Here is an 18788-nt window from a genome sequence, read left to right as displayed (position 1 = left end):
CTTTCTCTAAAATAAGTTTTTAAAAAAGAAAATATTTTTGCCCTGGCTGGTTTGGCTCAGTGGTTTGAGCGTCTGCCCACAGACTGAAGGGTCCCGGGTTCGATTCCCGGTCAAGGGCACGTGCCTCCATTGCAGGTTTCCTGTCCCCAGTCAGGGAGCATGCAGGAGGCAACGAATTCATGTGTCTCTCACGTTGATTTTTTTTTTCTCTCTCTTTCTCTCCCTCTTCTCCTTCCATTCCCCTCTCTCTAGAAATCAATGGAAAAATATCCTCAGGTGAGGATTAATAAAATAATAAAATAAAATAAATAAAATATAATGAAAATATTTTTGACTTACTATCTAGTTTTCAGGTTCCACGCACTTCAGTCCACAAAGTGAGCAGCACTTCTCTCCCAACTGGCAGTCGTGATCATCCGTGCACCTGGGTTTACCAATCTTTGGACAGGTCTGGGGCTTTTGTGGGCAGGAACCTGTTTTGACTTTATGGGATAAAACAAGACACTTGACCTTGAAATACTTGATCATAGTTTGAGACAAATTTGGGGACTCTTGGGAACCTTAAACAGAGTTTTCTTCTGATTAAGCCTTTTATCTTTCCCCCTAGAGTAATAATAGAATGAAGGAGGCAGAATATCCTCCATAATTTATCCTCAAATTATGGCTAATAATTTGAGGAGCATCAAAAAGTCTTGCCATCTCTGACTTACAAAATCTGAAAGTATTTTTACCTGTCCCTACAGAATTAAAGGATTTTGGTTATCTAATCCCAGAGTAGAGAGGTAGAAGGAGTATTAGAGGTTATCCAGGACTTCCTTGTTTTATAAACTGTAGAAACTGAAGACCATGTAAGGGGAAGTGGGTTGCCTAAACCTCAAAACACTGATAATTCCTGAGACAAGACCATACTATCTGAGCACTGTGTGGGGGAATGATCACTAGCCTTAGGGGCGGTGAGTTCACTTCTACCCCAACAGCATTTTGCTACCATTTTCCCTAGCACACCTTACAGCAGGGGTGGGAAACCTTTTTCTGCCAAGGGCCATTTGGATATTTATAACATTTGCAGGCCATACAAAATTATCAACTTAAAAATTAGCCTGCTATATATGGTCAAACGTTTAATTAACTCAGCCCTAATGTGATGGCTGGAACTGCTCTTTGGTGAGACCTTGGCAGGGCCAGGCCAAATGATTTCGTGGGCCATACACGGCCTGAGGGCTGGATGTTCCCCACCCCTGCCTTACAGAATGTGAATATGAATATTGTGTGCATGCTCTAAAGTTCTCTGCAGACTTATTAGTAACATAGTGGTTATGATTTTTTTTTGTATGAATAAATGCATCCTGACACCCTTTAGGCCATTAAAGAATGAGATTCAGAAAAATGAGTTTTCATGGGTGAAAATGGGGAGTAATATCATGCATGATTGGCTTTGAAGAATAACATAATAGTCTCCTGAGATCAGGAGGGCAACGTAAGTGCGTTGGTTAGGCATTAAAAGGGGAAAGGTTTCCAAGAGAACTCTAAGGTCAACCTAAGACACAGCATGGCACCCTCAGCCCAGTAGACTTTGGGAGGCATATCCCAGTCCTCACCTGTCCAGGCTTTAGTACAAACAAAGCCACACATGGAATCACAACATTTTTCCCCGTCAGAGCAATCATGGTCACTCAGACATGAAGACAAGCATTCCATACGACTCTTGGAAGGGAAGAGTGGACATTGTCCTCTATCGTCTAAAACAAGAGCAGATATGAGCTCCTTCAAACTCCACCCCATCCCCCCACACTTAAGGCAGCTTTTCTTTCTCTTCAAAACTAGTTTCTCTGTGACTTGGTTTATTCTGCCCACCTCTAGTGAGCTGTGGAGGAATGAAATGCCTCACATTTTATGGGATGTAGTAGAAAAAGAGTTAGGATTGGCGTTTGAAGCCCCAAGGTAAAGTCCAAGTCCTGCCACTTAATAAGTGACTTCAGTTTCCTTCTCTATAAAATAGGAGTAATTATGTGAAATCTACCCAAGCCAATGTAAGCCATTTTAGGAGATTTAGTTTTACTTTGAATGAAGAGTGACAGGATCTAACCCACATTTTGAAAGAATCACTGTGGCTACTGTGTTGAAAATAGATTGTAAAAAGGGAAGGATAGAAGCATGGAGACCTTTGAGGAGGCTCTAGCCTAATCCACATAAGAAGACAGCACCTCCTATCAGGGTGGCAGCTGTGGAGGTGGGAAGAAGCGGTCAGATTCTGGATCTGTTTTCCTAACTTAATGGATGTTGACTGAGAAGAGACGTATCAAGGAGGATTTAGGAGTTTGGTGTGTGTTGTTCAACAAAGATGGGGAGATTTATGGCTATAGCAGGTTTGAGATGGGAGAGTTCAGGTAAGACATTCAGTTTTAGACAAGTTAAATGTGAGGCATTTGTGAGATTTAGATGAAGGTGTAGAGTAAGTGGTTGGAGTTTGGGAGGCAGACTTGGGCTGGACAGACACCTTCGTGTATCATCAGCACATAGATGATATTTAAGTTAATTCTTCAGGATTATGCGCATGTCTCCTGTTGTCCTCATCTGATTGCAAACTCTACAGTGGCAAGAAGTGTTCCTTTTCACTCCCTCTTCTTCCTCAGGTTAGACTCAGACTGTAATATGTTTGGCTTTCAGAGCTATTGTCAAATTCTCTGTGCGCCCCAAACCTAAATTTCCCACAAACCAGCCCAAGCCCATTTCCCTGGCCTCTTCTTTCTGCTGGCTCCTGAGAGAGGGCCAAGGTCTTATCCATAGTGGCATGATCTCTTACAACCTCCCAAGGGAAGCTTGTGGTCCTAGTTTCATCAGGTCAGAAAACAGGATTGCCTTGGCCATTCAGGCTCATGGAATTATAATTCCAGCTCTACCCTGACCCACTGTGAATCCTTGAACAACTAACTTTACCTTTCTGACTCCCTTTCCTCATCTGTACAATGGTGGCGATGGGACACTTTTGGCCTGCCTCACAGAGTCTATGGTCAAAATGCTAATGCTTCCTTGTAAATCACACAGCGCTGCATTTTGAAGATCAGTGGTCACCATCTCAGCTGCTGCCATTTACTGAGCCCACACTACAGGACAGCCACCATGTCAGATCTCTGTGTCCTTGTTCACATATAATCTCACCAACAACCCAACAAGGTCTTTGCTATTATTCCAGCATTACGTGGGAGAAAACTGAAATTCAAAGAGGTGAAGAAATTTGCAGCAAATGGGAAAAGTAGGATTTTAATCCAGGTTATTTGGCTTCTAATCTCTGTAGGACCCTGTCTCCCAACATCACGGGCGCTGGTTTTCATACTAAGGAATGAATCCACACCCTTTACCTTCACCCCATCCTACTCTTCACCTACTCCATGCTCTGTCCCTACATCATGGGATTCCAGGGCTGGCCTGCCCATGCTTCAGTCTGGAGTGACTTCTCAGGTGACACTCAACAGGTCAATGCAATGAGGAAACACCTGCTTCCAAGGGATAGCCTGGGCTCTCAGGTCCCATTGGCCAAAGTTTATTAACACTTTATGTGCACTATCTCATTTTTAGCACAAATCCACTAGGTAAATACTATTATTATCCCAATTTTATAGACAAGAAAACTGGAACACAAAAAGGTAGGCAACTGACCCAAGACTACCCAGCCAATGAAAGACAGAGCTAAGACTTGAACAGAGGCAGTTTAACCTCAAAGGCTGAGCCTATGACAATGACAGTATTCTGTTTCTAGTTAGACTAGGCCCTCAGGTTGCCAAGGATATGAATCTTACCAGTTAGTGAGCAAGCCTTCTTGCAGTCTTCCTTGCTGAGGAAATTGTTGGCATTCCCAGCGCAACCTCCATACTTAAAGGGTTTGCATAAATTAATTTTTAAGTCATAATACCAGCGGTTCCTCAGTTCCCTACAGTGTCCTGGATCTAAGGATGCCATGCAGGGTTCTGAGGGTAAGAAGCAAAGAGGGAAAAACATAAAAGGTAGCAAAAGAGGGAAGAGGTCAGGCCCTCAGCCTTTGTATAGTTCAAGGTGTTACCGTTCAAGTCATAGAAAGAGCCCTGGTCAATAAACATTCTAGTCCTAGTTCTACTATGAATACTCTGTAGTGCACAGCGTCTCTGAGCATCATTTTTCCTTGCAAAGGATATCATGAAGAGTACATGAGGATGCTTTGGAGCTGATCTTTCCACTGCCCTGAGCTCTGGAAGGGCAACTATAGTTGCTGAGCTTTATTCAGCAACAATATCCAAGGTGCCTAAGACAGTGCCTGACATGGAGGAGCAATAAAACACTGAGAAAGGAAAAAAACAAAATAGCCCCTCATGACTAGAAATTTATCTGATGCTCACAGCTAAGTCATGTTGTTTCTCTGTTGGACATAAACAATCTCACAGGACATCCACATCAGTCAAGGTCACTCTGAGACCAGGATAAAGTGAGGCAAAAAAAAAAAAAAAATCATTGTGAAACCCACAAAATACCAAACTCCTAAGAGTGATTTATGCGTCTCTACCAATTACAACTCTATCCTATTCCAGCCTGCCCTCTCCATAGATAAGATTCACTGAGGTACTCATGGAATTGCCCCCACTTCTGACAGCATCCAATCTAGAACAAACCCCCACTTCCTTGGACCCTCCCTGAAATTACCCTATCAACGCCTCAGTCCTACAGTAGATTCTTCCTAATAGCTTCTTACTGCGATGCCTCAGGTTGTCTATGATGAACATTCTCCGTGTCTTCAAGAGTAATAAACCCAACTTGGTCAATTACAGACGTGTTCCTGGTGGTCTTTGGCCAAAGGGCATTGACAATAGATATTTGTTGAATGAATCTATATAAAATGCACAATTCCCTGTTATTAGATGCTCAGTACTTTGAGTTACCAGAAAACTTCCTTGGAGGCCAAAGAGTTCAACAGCAACCCCGTCCTCTAAGCTGACTGAGGTTTATATTTACCACTGTGCAAACAATAATCTCTTGACACACAATGAGCATGCACTTGAAAGTTTGGAGTTTCATTAGAGGAGCAAAACATGACCCCTGGCCTCTTTATCCTGACATCCCAGGGAATTGGTCAGCCAGTTCTGGACCAAGCAAGGAGGAGGGCACCTCAAACAGCACCTCTGCCGTCAGCTGGAAGCCACTACCTTGGTACGGATCCATGCACTTCTTCCCACAGCCGAAAGAGCAGCACTTCAGGAATTCAATACAGGAGAAATCGTCTTTGCACATGTTTGGGCCCTTAGTCTTACAGATGGCCCTCTCTCTGGGGCACACTCCCAATTTCTCTGCAAGAAAAACATGTCTGAATTCACAACGCTTGAGAGTTTCAGCTCTTCTCCCACAGCAAGGGCGAAGAGTGCAATTCTCTCAGTCATGTCCTCTGCCTTTAATCTTCAGTTCTTACTCCGCATGTATTTATGGATTGGGTCTGCCTCTCACCACTCTTAGTCCATTTAGATAGATCTGAATCAGAAATGTGAGCACAGGTAGAACTAAAGGAGAAAGGTCTTGGATTCCAGAGTAGGGGATTAAGTAGGGGCCAAGATCCTTGCCTTAAATTCAGGAGCTCCTCTGTCCTCTCGAAACTTAATATTTTAATGCCTAATTACTGTCTCTAGTATCTTAGTTGACAAGGGGAATTAATTAGTGGGGAGTAGTAGAAATATCATGGAAATAGGAATCAGGAGGCCTGATTTTGGCCCCTAATTCCCTGTGAGCTCAAGACCAACCTGAGTTCCACTATAGGATTCAGTTACATATCAGGGGGGCCATTTAAACCTCTGTTTGGGTTTCAGTCATGGCAGCCTCTTACCCCACTTTAAGCTTGAACTCTCACTTAGAGTTCTTCCTCCCTGCCAGCCCTCTCAGCCACTTACCTGTTGTGTACAGTCTCCTCTGTGATACACACCCCAGGGGTTCCTCCGCAGTTACTGGGGACAGTCCCCCAAGCTCTGGTCTCAGCCCTCTCCTGTCATTACTTGACACATACTTCCCAGGTGACCACATCCATTCCTGTGACACTCCCAACTGTGATCCCCTATCTCCTCCAGACCTATCCTGTCTTCCAGGAGAAGACACTTATATCCAACCACCTGGGGAAACCCGCACTTGAGCGTCTCATAAGCACCTCTGTTGCAAGATGTTTAAACAGAGCCAGTGTCTCCCGGTGCCCAAGCAGCACCTTCAGTCTGTTCCCATCTTGACATTTGGCATCAGTAGTTCCCATGGGATTCAGTCTTCCCTTTCCACCAGCCTAGCACCCTATCAGTCGCGGACCCGGGTCAATTCGGTCTCCTAACTCTCCAAACCCATCTCCCCTCTGTCTTTGCTCCTTCCCCAAGCCAGCACCCCATCTCCTCCGACCTTCCTCAACTCTCCCAGCAGCCTCCTCGCTGGTCCTCTGCCCTCACACTCCTGTCTAGTGACTAATTCATTTGAAAACATTAAACTTGGAAAAGACACATATCAGGAAAAGTCAGGGAAACGATTTTCGGGGACCAGGGGAGGGAAAGCTCTGGAGGGCCGGGGCGGGCGAGCAGGGCTAGTTCCCGGAGCCGCGGTGGGAGCCGCCTGGTCCAACACAAGTCCTCGCCTCACGTCTGACCCTCGGTCCGCAAGGCCTGCGGGGACGCGGCTGCAGATTTTCTGAACCCACGTTTGACTTTCTTGTGTAGCGATGCAAACGTCTGCTCCAGTGAGAGAGAGAGAAGCAGCAGGAGAGCGATGTTCTTGCTGCGGAAGGTGGAGCTGTGGCAAGGAAGGGGCCTGTGGGGACGAGAAAGGGCAGGGGTGAGGCCCAGCCCGAGAGAGACAAAGCACAGGCCCATGACCCTGAGAAACAAGCCGCCAATTCCCTCATTCGCACAGGAGAAAGCGCAGACGCACAATGCGCCAGGGGCTTGTCTCTGGTCACATGGCAAGTGGGACAGGACCTTCAGTCCCAGGACCCTCCCAGTGGTCCCACACCCTTCCCAGACCCTCGCCCATTGTCTCGCTCTGGGTGAGAGGCCCCACCTGAATGATCACAGCTATTCATCTGGAGGGCGATCCCAGGCACTAGTGAGCACCTTTCTTTGCACCACTCATGACAAGAAACTGAGATTTTCAGGAGAGACTGGGCATATGGCACTGGGGTCTTGGTCAGTCCCCAGGCTGACGCTCTAACCACTGAACAAACCGGCCAGGGTGAGGATATTTTTTCCATTGATTTTTACAGAGACTGGAAGGGAAGGAAGAGGTGGAGAGAGAGAGAGAGAAACATCGATGTGAGAGAGACACATCGGTTGGTTGCCTCCCACATGCACCCTGACTGGGGCTGGGGATCAAACGAGCAACCGAGGTACCTGCCTTTGACCAAGAATCGGTCCTCAGGCTGACGCTCTAACCGCTGAGCAAAACCAGCCAGGGCTCAATGTAATTATTTATATAGTCATTATTATTATTATGTTATTTAAATAACAAATGGAACCAAAAATAAATCCATAAGAAAAAATTTTATTCCTAGAGTCTCATGGTCACGGTAGATGCAAACATTAAATTGTAATTTATATGCATGTTTTTATTGCATAGAAGTATGAAAAATCATGAGTAAAAGAGCTTTGAGCATAAGAGGATATTCCATTAGATTAAAGGTCTAAGTAAGAGGAATGGAAATAGGAGTTCAAGGAGAAGAAAAAGGGTTTTTAAATTTCCAACTATTAAGGTGGTTTATATATATATATATATATATATATATATATATATATATGTATATATATTTTTTTATCAGTACAGAGGTCTTTTAGTTTTTCACACTCATCGTGCCGGGAATTGATAGGGAACGGGCTCCCGCAGCTCAGGCCCCTTCCCACCGGTTCTCAGTGAGCTGCCCTGGGCTTCCCGCAGCTCAGGCTCCATGGGTCCTCAGCTGCCCTGAGCTCCCGAAGCTTAGGCCCCTTCCCATCGGTTCTCAGCTGCCCTGGGCTCCCGCAGCTCAGGCCCCTTCCCGCCGGTTCTCAGTGAGCTGCCTGGGCGGGGCAGGCCAGCGCTTCAGCTGAACCCAGGAACCTTCCTCTGCGGTTCCTTCTTTCCCTGATCACCTTCCTTCACGGCTCAGGGCGCCGTCTGGGCCCTTAGAGCGCCGACGTGCTTGCCACGCGCATTCACTGCCTTGGCAAGAATCTTGCCCTTCGCTTGCGTGTTCACAGCACTGCCCACTGCGTGCTGGGTGACCCTTAGGCTCCTCCAGTTTTGCCGTGGGAACATCTGTGGGGCATTCCTTTTTGAACAGTGCCCATTCCTTTGATGTCCACAATACCACCTTTCTTACAGATTTGTATATATGTGACCAAAGGAGCAATTCTATGTTTTCTAAAAGGCCTGGAGAACATACAGCAGGTGTCTCTCCTCTTTCCCTTTGTGTTGGTTATTTTGGTGAATTACTGGAAGGTGTCAGTTCCAGCAGAAAAAAAAAGTCATATATTTTTTAAATGGATGATTGTAGGTATCAAATTAGTGTGGTATTTTGACCCCAATTAATTTGTCTGTCAAAGTTACATAGCAGTTTTTTAAAATATTAATATCTATAACATGCTAGCACAGTGCATTTGAGATTCTTTTATGTTGTGTATTGTTTGTACCTCTTTACTGCTGAGTTATCGTCATTGTATCATGTACCAGATGTTGCTTACCCATTCATGAGTTAATGGACATTTGGGTTGTTTCCAGGGTTTGGCAATTATGAATAAATGCACTATAAACATTTGTATACAGGTTTTTATAGGAACATAATGATCATTTCTCCAGGCAGTGGGGTTGCTGGGTTATATGCTGAGCATATGTAAGAAACTGCCAACCTGTTTCCTAAAGAGGCCATGCATTTTGCTTTTCCACTAGTACCAGCTGGGAGTTCCACTTGCTCCCATACTTGCCAGCACTTAGTATTGGAAATGTTTTTACTTTAGTCATTCTAATAGATCAAGATATTTTAAGAAATTAAAGTAATTAGCTTAAATTTCTGGGACCCTAACAATCTAAATCACTTAGAATTATGGTGAGGAGATGTTTCCTGTTTCCCAACTTTCCTTAGGACATTGTTTCAAACCCAGTAGGCTCCTTGGTTCCTGAGCCTGGTTGGCCAGGAGTTTCTCCAGATCCCCATCATTGAACCTACCTCTTTCCCCATGTGGTAGAGGTTGCTCTTTGCAGTAAACCGAGGAACATTTTGAAACAGAAAGATCTACAGATGTCCAGGAGCTGGGGAAACAGTGTGAATTTCCAGGTTACAACCTTTGAAAACTGCAGGTAAGGCCCCATCATGACCCTGTCCTGCTCCCCTACTGGGAACACACCCTGCCTCAGGATCCTGTTTTGTTTCCATGCATGAAAGCTCCTTGTTCAGATCTTCCTACCCAGTGTCATGGTGTGTTCTGCTGCATGGCTACTCAACCACGAATGCGCCTTTAGCCTCAGTCCCTGGGCAGGAGATGTTTAGGAGGATAATTAGTTCTGTAGGTCTCCTTAATACACTTTGCCTTAAACTCAGAGTAAGTAGCTGCCTCCTCCAAAGACATGACCTTCTAAATAACTCCTACTCAGGGATCTGCATTCTGATACTGAGGAAAGGCTGTCTCTAAGTGTGGAGGGCAGAGCGCGATGTATCTCCATTGTGTGTTGTTTAAATGTCTTAAATATTTCTAACTTTCTTCTCTCTTTGACTTAACAATAATTGAGAAAAGTATGTTGAAGGCTCTTCACATGGCCATGGATTTCTCAGTTTATGCCTGTAATTCCATTGGTATTTGTTTACTATATCCTGATTCTATTGATTTAGGTAAATATGAATGAATTCCTGGTGAGCTGAATTTTTTAGCATTATATAGTGGCCAAATATAACAAGTACTGGGACAGCTAGCAACAAAGAAAGGAGGGGGTATCTTCTTACAGGAGGCACTGCTCTGTAAGATTTTTTAAAAGCACAGAATTGAGGCTTTTTCTCTAGGAGGGAGGGGCAAGAAGCGAAAGGTGTCTGGTCCCCAGCTTTATAGTGTGTTTCCTGATAATATACATAGAAAACCCTAAAGTTCCCCCAAAAAAACTGGTAGAACAAAGCTTTAATCTTGGGAGAGAGGAGCAACACTGTTGCCCTAAGGGTACAAGAGAAATCTCAATGCAGCTGGGGAAGGGCAGAAATACTAGCCAGATTCAAAACTTTGTCCTGGGAGTCCGGAGAAGGGCAGGATCACTAAGAAGACAACATCCCTGAGACCCAGGGACACAGTGTCTGCCTAAGACCCAGACTTAACGGAACAACAGAGAATGGACCCCCAACCACCACCACCCCACTAATCCACCAGGCTAGGAACATTTAACAAGAGCTTGCAAGAGCCGGTCATTCACAGAGAGCCCAAAGCAGAGGGTAGAGCGGTCATCTGGGGGGAAAATCATCTGATAAACCGAGCTCCACCCTAAACACAGGGTGCTCAGAAGAGGTGCAGAAATCCCCCGGTTTGGTTTGGTTTCTTTGCCTTTTGTGCTCTCCTGCCCCCTGCCCCCTAAATACTGTGGTAGGAAGGCAGCAGCTGGTGTGGGGCTTGGAAGGAGCCAAAACTCCGAGGGAGGGGAAATCGTCCTCTGTTGGGGGCCACTGGAATTCTAAGAGCGTGGGTGGCCCCCCTGGTCCCCTTTCTTCTTTCCTTTCCGTTCTCCCACCACTTGGCCCTGGATGTGGGCGCGCCTAGCAGAGCAGGGAAACCAGAGCCCCAGGCTTTTGGAGCCTTGGGAAAACAGAGGGTACTGGGGAGACCGCAGAGGGAGGAAGCCAGGGCAGCAAGGCCGCCAGGCTGGTGGTCCACCCTCGGGTTCCCCCAGGCCGCGCGGGCACGGGCGGCTCCCCCTGGGCGCGGCCCCGCTGGGCCCCCGCCGGCCACGAGGGGGCGCGCGCGGGGAACACGCCCGAGCTGAAGGGCGTCGGGACCTGCGCGCACCCTGGAACCCGACCCACAGGGGGCCGGTTGGACTTTGCAGCCTGAGCCGAGCAATTTCAATTACTTTGGAAAACAAAATATCAACCTTCTCCATGGAGAGCCAGAGCCTCATAAGAAAGTTTTCAAAATGTCCGGTAGACAGTCCAGACTTATGCAGCAAGTGAACGGAAAGGATGCGTCAGCTCACACTCAGAAAGACGGTGGACAGGCTCCAGTTCCAAGGTTCAAGAAATGTGGCGATTATCTGACACAGACCTGAGAGTAGGTATAAAAATCCTGCAGCAAGCGCTCAGGAACACCCTTGAAACTGATGGGAAAGTAGAAAGTGTCAGTAAAGAAACTGAAGACTCAAGAAGAATAAAATGGAAATTTTATAAAGAACATGCCCTGGCTGGTGCGCTCAGTGGTTAGAGCATCACCCCGCACAGGGAAGGGCTGCGGTTCAATTCCCAGCCCAGAGCACGTACCTGGCTTGCAGTTGGGTCCCCGCCTCCAGTCGGTCGGTCAGGGTGCGTGCAGGAGGCAACCAGTCACTGGGTCTCTCACACATCAATGTCTCTCTCTCTCCCTCCTATTGGCTCAGAAAGGCAATGGAAAAAATATCCTCAAATGAGGATTAAAAAAAAAAAAATTAAAGAATATAATAACTGAAATTTTTTTAAAAAGCTGTTTCATTAACCCTTCCTATTGTTTTTCTGGCCTCTATTTCATTTATTTCTGCTCTGGTTTTATTTCCTTTCTTTTACTACCTTTAGATTTAGTTTGTTCTTTCCTAGTTTCTTAAGATGTAAAAAGTTAGGTTGTTTATTTGAGATTTCTCTTTTTCTTAATTTCGGTGTTAATTGCTATAAACTTCCTTCTTCTTAGAACTGCTTTTGCAGCATCCCATAGGCTTTGGTATGTTGTGGTCCCATTTTCATTTGTTTCAAGACATTTTTTTATCTCCCCCTTTAAAAAAAGTCCCTTTTGATTTCTACTTTGACCCATTGTTTGTCCAGGAGTGTGTTAATTTCCACCTATTTGAAAATTTCCCAGAATTCCTCCTGTTATTGATTTCTAATTTTATATCGTTGTACTCAGAAAAGATACTTGGTGTGATTTCAATCTTCTTAAATCTGCTAAGACTGGCTTAGTGACCTATCACATGATCCATCCTGGAGAATGTGCCATGTGCACTTGAGAAAAATGCGTGTTCTGCTGCTGTTGGATAAAATGTTCTGTATATGTCTTTAGGTTTAGTTGATCTAAAGTATGCTTCAAGTCCAACGTTTCTTTGTTGATTTTCTGTATGGATGATCTATCCTTATTGAAAGAAGTGTTCTAAAGCCTTCTACTCTTATTGTATTATTGTCTATTTCTCCCCTCAGATCTGTTAACCCTTTCTTAATCTGTTCAGGTGCTCCAACGAATAGGTACATGTTCTTAATGAATGGACCCCTTTATCATTATATAAGTACTTTGCTTGTAATTGTTACTGTTTTGGGCTTAGTCCATTTTGTTTAAGTATAGCTACACCTGCTCTCTTTTGTTTTCCATTTGCATAGAATATCTTTTCCCATCCATTCACTTTGTGCCTGTTTGCCCTTAAAATGGATGTGAGTCTCTAGTAAGAAGCATAGAGTTAGTTCTTGTTTTTTTTTAAATCCATCTATTACTAATGCCATTCTATTCATTGTTTTCTGTTTTATACTTCCTGTGTTCCTTCCTCCACTCCCTGCTGACTTCCTTTGCGAATTGATCATGTTAAGTGGTGGTGTGCTTTGATTACCTTCTGCTTATCTTTTGTGAATATTGGAAGTTTATGCTTTGTGGTTTCCATAAGGCTTACAGAAAACATAGACAGAGTCTATTTTCTTTATGCTGATAACAATTTAACTTCAAACTCATAGAAATATCCTTTTACTCTACCCTTTTTAATTTGGGGATGTCATAATTTATATCTTTTCATATTGTGTATTTCTAAACAAATTATTGTAGCTATAGCAATGTTAATGCTATTTTTCCTTTAACTTTTATGCTAGAGTTGAGTGGTTAACACACCACCCTATTGCTACTGTATTAGAGTATTCTGAACCTGACTATATACTTACCTTGACCAGCGTGTTGTATATTTTCATATTACCAATTAGTGTTCCTTTATTTCAGGTTGAAGAGCTAGTTTCAGCATTTTTCGTAAGGCAGGCCTAGTTTGATGAACTCCCTCAGCTTTTGTTGATTGGGGAAAGCCTTTACCTTACCTCATTTCTGAAGGACGACTTTGTTGGGTAAACTATTCTTTGTTGGCAGTGTCTTTCTTTCAGTACTTTGAATATACCATCCCATTCTCTCCTGGCCTGCAAGGTGTCTGCTGAGAAATCCACTGATAGCCTTATGAGGGTTCCCTTATATGAGAAAAACTTTTATTTCTTTCCGCTTTAAATTTTTTTTGTTTGTCTTTGATTTTAGACAGTGTTGCAGAAAATCATTTTGGATTGAAATTTTTGGGTGGTTTATTAGCTTTATGAAATTAGCTGTCCAAATATCTCCCCAAGTTTGTGGAATTAGCCAATATGTCTTTAAATAAGCTTTCTACCCCTTTCTCCACATCTTTTTCCTCTGGGACTCCAGTGATGATTATTAATAATCCAGTATAGATTATTTCTTTTAATGGTGTCCCATAAATCCTGTAGACTTTCTTCATTCTTTTTCATTCTTTTTTCTTTGGGCTCCTCTGATCAGATCCTTTCAGCTGATCTGTGTTCTGGCTGACTGTGTCCTAGCTGACCTCTGCTGAGCCCAGTGTGCTTCTGAAGCTCTCTGTTGAATTCTTCAACTCCAAAATTTCTGTTTGGTTCTTGTTTGCCCTCTCTTTGTCTTTGCTGAACCTCTCATTTTGTTCTTGTATTGTTTTTCTGATATTGTTAAGTTGTTTATCTGTGTCTCTTGTAGCTCTCTAAACATCTTCAGAACAAATTTTCAAATTCTTTGTTGGGCAATTCCTGTATCTCCATCTCTTTGGGGCCGTTTACAGGAGGTTGACTGTATTCCTTTGACACAGTCCTGTTTCCCTGGGTCTTCATGATCTCTAGCGTTGCTTAGGTGCCTGGGCATTTGAAGAAGTAGTCACCACTTTCATACTTTATTGACTGACTTCAGTAAGGGAAGACTTTCACTTGCAGGTGGGGACACGTGGAGCATGCTGTGACCCTGGGTCTAGTGGTGCAAGTGCCCAAGGCCATGTGATGGCACCTGATCCAGAGGGGTGTGATGTCTCTTTGGCTCAAGCTGCAATGGCCCCAAAGGCTTTTGGCGTCCTCAGCAGCCACCTCCAGGTCTAAGGTAAGCAGTGGTGGTGGCCAGAGCTGTGATGTGCTTACGCTTGACTGCGGGGGTCCCCTGCAGGTGCCTGTGAGGTTGTAGGGGCCAGTTACAAACACACGTAGTGGTGGGGGCCAGGGCACGGAGCAAAGGCCAGGGCCAACTATGGGCTAATTGGCAGCTGCAGGGGCCCTGGCTGTCAGTGTGCTTTTCCATGGTGGCGCAGCCCCCCAACCCCCGCCCCGAGTGTGGTGACAGGTGTCCGACTGGGAGCATGCAAGTGCACAGCTGGAGGGTCCCTTCCCACGCGTGCGCACTGCGGTGGGCATCAGCTGCAGGGACCTAGATGGGCATCTTTCAGCCGTGCAGCCTCGGAGGCCTGGACTGCCAGTGCCGCTCTCGGACTCCAGCAGGGGCAGGGGGCAGGGGGCAGGGGGCAGGGAGGGACTCAGATGCTGGTATCAGTGACTGCAGATACCTTTGGGGCAAAAGCTAGTGAAATCCGCAGGATGTCTGTGGCAGCTGCGCTGCTGGCCACGAGTTTCCTCAGCAGTGAAACCTGCTGGGTTTGTCTGCGGAGCAGGTCACTGTTTCCCACCATCACTCCCATCGGGTGGCTGCCGGTGGCCCCTGCTTCTCCGCCTTGTTGCTAGCTGTGTGTATAGGCCTCAGCTTTGCCGGCCTGGGTCTGGTGCCTCGAAAGGCTGGGGAAGTTGGTCTCTCGCCCTGCTCTTCCTTTCCTGATGGGGGGAACTTTCTAACAAGGAGGTTTCCTCTTGACACAGCAGTGCCAGCGTGGGGAGCGGGATGCTGCTGGCAAAATGTAGCTGTTCTTTCTTCTATTCTCTGGCTGTTGTCTCCGTTTTTTTGTTCCACTGTGTTGCTGAAGCATCTCAAGTGGTCTCCAGAGCTATCCCAGAGCTGTGTGTTCATGGATAACTGTCTAATTGTTGATCTCTGTGGGGGGGACTGGGACTGGGGTCTCCCATGTCATCATTTTGTTGATATCACTCTGTATCCATATTTTTTATATGTCATATTTTTATTTTTTAGTTCAAAATATTTTCTATTTCCTATCATGATTTCATTTTGACCCATGGTTCCTTAGAATTGCTTTGCTTAATTTTTAATCAGATGAAAAATTTTCTGTTTTATTTTATTTATTTCTAACTTATTTCCACTCTGGTCAGTTTAATTTTAATTTATTGACATTTGTTGAGACATTTTTTAAAAGAAAAAAATGTATATTTCACAGGAATTCTGAGTTCCTTTTGATGTAAGTTGATTACATGGAATCACTGTTTTATTTATGTTGTTCAGATTTTCTATATTCTTACTATATATATATATATATATATATATATATTTTTTTTTTTTTGTCTTCTTAGTCTATCAGTTATGGAGACAAGTGTGTTTAATTGTCTGATGGCAATGGCAGGCCAGTTTACTTGGGACAAATCCTTCCAGTAAGGCTAAAATGAGACCCCCTGAGGGACGCCCAGCCCACACCTTTGCGTGCCAACCACCTCCCACTTCTGCAGCTTCCAGAGGGGTTAACTCCGGGCTTTGAAGCAACACAGCCAAGTGCAAAGACTCTCGGTGTTCTTTAGTGCACCTGGGGCGAATGAGAGTGTCCTATCTACCAGGTGGCCCCAGAGTTTTTTCTCATTGCTTCTTTTTACTAACTGCTCAAAAGGAAACAATTCATTAATTTTGCCCTAAGGCAGCCGCCCCCTGCTTGTCCAGAACACTAAGGACCTGCCTTCTTCCACCCATCTCCATATACGCTCTTTCTGCCAGTGCCCCTCCCCAACCCTATTCCCCTCTACACCCCCAATTTTAAGCACGCCTCTGGCTGCTGGCATAGGTGTGTTTCAGGCAACTCAAGCACAGAGGCATCTGAGGATGCCATCAACTCACTGAGTGAACTTGGGTAGGTCTGTGCCTGTTTGTTCTCCTTTGCTGAATTTATCAAACAATACCTGTGCTCTGCGGCTTTTGTGGACATAACAACAGAGGCCAACAAGTAAAACTTGACAGATTAGGACATGCTGTGGTCATAGAGCTTAATACCAAATTCATGATCCGAACTTGTCTGCAACTACTACATTTGATCTTGTCAAGGAGAAGAAATAACTTTCACTCTTAGGTATCTCAGTTTCTCCTCACTCCTCAAGGTAGGACCAAGCATGACCCATAGCGACCCCTCTGTCTTCTACATCTTAAGGTACTGAATGTATGTCCTGTTGGTCCCTTCTTGTCAAGCCCCGTCCTGGTTTCTACTTGTTTGGATCATAAGACTTTACCCTTCCTTGGGCTATATGCCAACAGATAGACATAGTGACACCTCCACTTACATGGAGTGGCCCTTGCCACAAGCCTGGGCACACGGCTTTCTATAACCCTCTGAAGGTTGCCTATTCTTTCTAGGAGCATGTACACTTGAAAATATCCCTGTAGATCCCAAATAATTGAATAAATATTGGTAACAACTTAGGGATTGTGTGGGAAAAGAATTGGGGGGGCCAATGGCATTTTGCTTCGATTCTATTCCATTGGTGCTGTCACCTTTAAGGAAGGTTGTACCTCCAAGGATTAGTTAAAAGAAGCTACTAGAATCACAAGCCTGAGATAACAGGAGAAAGGGTGTACCAAGGAACCTCTAGGGCCGATGTTTTCTATAGCCATAAGAACATCCACACATAAGCAGTTTCCCTTAGGGATGTTAGTCAATAAGCAAAGAGTAGAGTCCAGGAGTCCTGGCTAAGAAGATCAGGCCTCTAAAGGGCAAGAAGGCAGGAAGATCCTTGCTGAGAGGCAGGGGTTAGAGTCTCAGGTAAAAGGGGAGAGGGGGCAGCAGACGGTTCCAGGGTTACAAGAAGAAACAGAAGTTCTGGGTTACTATCACAGCTTATTTGTCGAGGAATTAAACCTGGGAGTATAATCACTCAGGGAAGAGGGTTGGCAGGTAGAAGAAACATTGGCTGGGCCCGCTCGCTCACCCACAGCTGGGGCAGGGAGACGATGCTACTGGAGGTCATGCAGCCGTCTCCCAAGGCCTCCCAGGAATTCTCCAACTCTCACTGGAGGCTTAAGGGCTTAGCAGTGGACACTATTTTGCTGATTTTATTATCCAGACTGCTGCTCTCTGGAAGAGAGTAGGGGTAGGTATTTGGTTGCCCAAGTCTGGAGAAACACATTTCTTTAATTATAACAGATTCTCCCAATCCTGGGGGTAGGGATGTTTTCTGTGGTTTAGGAGATGCCCACACAAGCCTTCTCTCAGGGTATTTTAAATCCAATAAGCAAAGAGACATAAATGTCAGACCTCCTGGGGTTTGGATAAATTAGGTAAGCCTGCAAGTGGAGAGTGGGGACCCTGGGGCTGGGATGAAGAAGCAGGGGTCATCAGGTTGGATTGGATACAGAGACTGGGGAGGCATAGTCTCCTGCTCTCTGTGTCCCCAAAGTTTGGTAGTCCACAGTCTTTGAGAGCCTAGTGACAAGGGAAAGAGGCTTCCTAGAGCTTACCAATTTCTTGAAGAAGCATGCAGACATTTCCACAGACGTTACCCTTTTGTTAGAAACATTTACATTTATGTATAAGGGAGAATCTCCATTTGTAAAGACATCCTACTCTCTGTACCAGGAAGAGAAGCACTTTAAATCTCTAGAAACTTTTTATCAGTGGAGAAGGCAGCAACTTAAAGCTGCGTTAACAGCCATATCCTTGCTTACCGAGCCTTTCCTGGTAACCTCCCGTAAGGCCTTTAGCTTTCCCCCAGTATCTTTTGTCTTTAGATGAAGATGGTATTTAAGGTGTGATGGCTTGTGAGATTTCAGGGAGTTACTCAGTTTTCCTGGGTCTCTCCCATGTATACAGAGAGTATACATGTTACTAAACTTCTGTTTGTTTTCTCCTGCTAGTCTGTCTTTTAACGTGGGGGGAGTGTGTGTCTCAGCCAAGAAACTAGTGAGGGAGAGAAAAAAATGATTTTTCTTCTCCCACAATATCAAGGATACCCAAGAGGATGACCCTTTCCTTCCTTGGTCCTTCCTTTGGGGGTCCTTAACCTTTTGTTCTCTACTTTTTTTTCGGTCAAGAAGGAACAACCACTCCCACTCTAAGGAAATCCAAGTTCTCTCTATCCCTGAAGGCCAAGGCAAAGCCCCACTCCTGCAGGCTGTTTACCTGGGTCCCTGAACCATTGCTCTATTAGACCTTAATCCCTTGCCTGGCCTAGGTCTTTGCTGCATCACAGTCAGAAGCCTTCCCTTGGCTATGCGGTTGGTAAGTGTGATGATGTGCTGACCCATCCATCTAAATGAGAATATCTAGTCCTCTGGGCCAGAAAGAGGCACAAACTTGGATACATTGTAAGTACTCTATAATCTCTTCAAGAGGGAAGTTATATTTTAAAAATAATGGTCAAGATATGTATGACAAATGGTAGAAATTCAGATACAATCTAGGGAAACAGTGTGGGCAGGAAGGCCTCC

The 18788-nt window shown here is 45.0% G+C and overlaps 1 protein-coding gene across 1 annotated transcript; it reads right to left on the bottom strand.

Moving 5' to 3' along the window:
* Positions 1 to 342: 342 nt before the first annotated feature.
* Positions 343 to 9228, bottom strand: WFDC8 (WAP four-disulfide core domain 8). The gene is made up of 6 exons (XM_087818534.1): positions 9179 to 9228; positions 6683 to 6792; positions 5172 to 5312; positions 3798 to 3965; positions 1599 to 1739; positions 343 to 482 (listed from the first exon to the last, which is right to left on the bottom strand). Exons 1-6 carry the CDS (start codon positions 9226 to 9228, stop codon positions 343 to 345), a joined length of 750 nt encoding a protein of 249 aa, XP_087674660.1.
* Positions 9229 to 18788: the final 9560 nt, after the last annotated feature.

This window comes from Miniopterus natalensis, chromosome 7 (assembly GCF_054644295.1).
Source record: "Miniopterus natalensis isolate mMinNat1 chromosome 7, mMinNat1.hap1, whole genome shotgun sequence".
Lineage (NCBI taxonomy): Eukaryota > Metazoa > Chordata > Mammalia > Chiroptera > Miniopteridae > Miniopterus > Miniopterus natalensis.
Note: the sequence above shows the minus strand (reverse complement) of the source record. Positions and strands in the feature narration are given on the sequence as shown.